This window comes from Palaemon carinicauda, chromosome 39 (assembly GCF_036898095.1).
Source record: "Palaemon carinicauda isolate YSFRI2023 chromosome 39, ASM3689809v2, whole genome shotgun sequence".
In the NCBI taxonomy this organism is placed as follows: Eukaryota; Metazoa; Arthropoda; class Malacostraca; order Decapoda; family Palaemonidae; genus Palaemon; species Palaemon carinicauda.
The window spans coordinates 59559029-59561528 of NC_090763.1; the positions used below are offsets into that span (position 1 = coordinate 59559029).

The following is a 2500-nucleotide window of genomic DNA, read 5'->3' on the forward strand; positions in this document are numbered from 1 at the left end:
GGTAGTTTTTTTTCTTTTTTTTTTTTAATTAGGTATGTCCCAGAATCATGAAATGCAATTTTTTATCTATAAGAATTCTAAATAATTTCCAGCTTTTAATCAGGTATGTCCTCGAATTATGTAAAACGCAATATTTTTATAAAAAAAAAAATCTAAATTATTTCAAGTTTTAATTCTGTAGGTCCCCGAATTATGAAATGCAATTGTTTTCCCAAAAATTGTGACTAATTTCCAGTTATTTACGAAGAGCATTTACAATTTTGTTTGTTTATCTTTTGAACGATTATTGCTTGAAAATTGATAACTCTTGTGATTTATTAAAGTAATAAACGAACTGAAAACATTTTCGCGTGTAATTCTCGAATTGACTTTTGCTGAAAATTTGGGATGGCATTTTATTCTAAAATGCTTTCAGTGTGTACATGACTATAGTCCATTTCTTTTAGTGATGCACATTTGCACCGACTCACAGCGGTGCCCTTTTAGTTCGGAAAAGTTTCGTGATCGCTGATTGGTTGGAATTATCTCGTCCAACCAATCAGCGATCCGGAAACTTTTCCGAGCTAAAAGGCCACCGCTGCGAGTCGGTGCAAATCTGCCTGGCTAAAAGAAATGGACTATAGTTAAATCACTGTATGGATTACTGTGAAACGAAGATATATAAGAATATTGAAGTGTTAAAAGTGTTCAAATAATATGCGGCATATTGGAACTTTTTACGTTATTTTCCATAGTGTGTGTGTTTTAAATAGGAAATAAATGATAAATGAGGGTTTTTAATAAATAGACACCTGCTTCATTCTTTACATATTTTGTGAGTAAACCAGGATGTCTTTGATAGAAGGCATTGGAGAGGGCGAATCAGGCACCCGACCCCTTAATGTAAGGATAACCGTTGGGAAGAACCGTGTTAAAAACAATAATAATTGAATTGTATTTTCATTGAATAATTAGGCTAGTCAAAATTAGCATATAACATTGCATGCTGAGGCAAAGTTGATTAGAATAAACGCAATGAAAGCTTAATGCGTAAAGCTGAATGCTTATGTATGTTAAAAAATATTTCAAATTCATAGGTGTATACATGCATAGACATAGAAAACAAGGTTTTTTCATTTGTGTATTTTCTTTGAACAATTAGGCTAGTCAAAATTAGCATATAACATTGCATGCTGAGTCAAAGTTGATTAGAATAAACGCAATGAAAGCTTAATGCGTAAAGCTGGGTGCTTATGTATGTAAAGAAATATTAAAATTCATGGGTGTATACATGCATAGACATAGAATACAAGTTTTTTTCATTTGTGGGTAAACTAGTATAAAACATTTACGTGTTTAAATCTGAACAGATTTATAACAATATATAGTTCCCGTTTCTTATATCTAAGTATAAGCGTTACCCATCTCTGGGGAAATAGGTCTTTATGTTTTTTATATTTTGTTTGATGCTATGTTTAGAAAACGATGATTTAGTACTTATTTGATGTTTCGAGTTGAGAGAGAGAGAGAGAGAGAGAGAGAGAGAGAGAGAGAGAGAAATGTTTTGCTAATATATATATATATATATATATATATGTATAGAGAGAGAGAGAGAGAGAGAGAGAGAGTTTCGCTTATATATATGTATATATATACAGAGAGAGAGAGAGAAGGTTTCGCTTATATATATGTATATATATACAGAGAGAGAGAGAGAGAGAGAGAGAGAGAGAGAGAGAGAAATGTTTTGCTAATATATATATATATATATATATATATGTATAGAGAGAGAGAGAGAGAGAGAGAGAGTTTCGCTTATATATATGTATATATATACAGAGAGAGAGAGAAGGTTTCGCTTATATATATGTATATATATACAGAGAGAGAGAGAGAGAGAGAGAGAGAGAGAGAGAGAGAGAGATTTCAGTAACGAAACCATGGAGTAGAAGAGAAAGAAATATATCTTAACAAAACCATAGAGAGAGATATATTTCATAACGAAACCTATCTCCACATTTTGTTTCAGGATAACTTGCAGGTATTAAGAATATAAAACTGTGATCATCCCCTACAATGATTGAACTGACGAAGCGTAAACTGTGACTGTTGAAAGCCTATAGAAAGTGCCTCTGTGGTCCGTAGAAAAGAAAACAAAAAAAAATCTCGTGTGAATTTCCCTTGGGCAAGGCATCCGATATCAGTGATACGTCCGTTCAGATGACAAAATTAGAAATTGATTACAGAAAATGGCATTGCAGGGAAGATATACCGAACAGTGTGTTCGTTTGTTCGTTTGCCTTCTAGTGTGACGTCACCATCCTCATCATCATCCTCATCATTGCTTAACGTCGACCTTTGAGAAACTGCTTCACCATGAGGATTGTGTATCACTATTCCTGGGTAAGTCTTGGAAAAAGATTGTTCTCTCTCTCTCTCTCTCTCTCTCTCTCTCTCTCTCTCTCAGGCACGTGAGGGTTTTGGTTTCTTGTATGTTATTAAAGGGTTGGACATGATAATT

At 33.4% G+C, this 2500-nt stretch overlaps 1 protein-coding gene across 5 annotated transcripts in view; it reads left to right on the top strand.

Moving 5' to 3' along the window:
- LOC137631213 (EGFR adapter protein-like) overlaps positions 1-2500 on the top strand; it is a 1066467-nt gene that overhangs the window by 331052 nt on the left and 732915 nt on the right. Inside the window, exon 2 of one of the 5 annotated variants that reach the window (XM_068362966.1) lies at positions 2009-2382. The exons of the other annotated variants lie outside the window; for them this stretch is intronic. Within the exon in view, the coding sequence (XP_068219067.1) occupies positions 2356-2382 (27 nt within the window). The 5' untranslated portion in view covers positions 2009-2355. The remainder of the gene's footprint in view (positions 1-2008; positions 2383-2500) is intronic. 5 annotated transcript variants of the gene reach the window in all.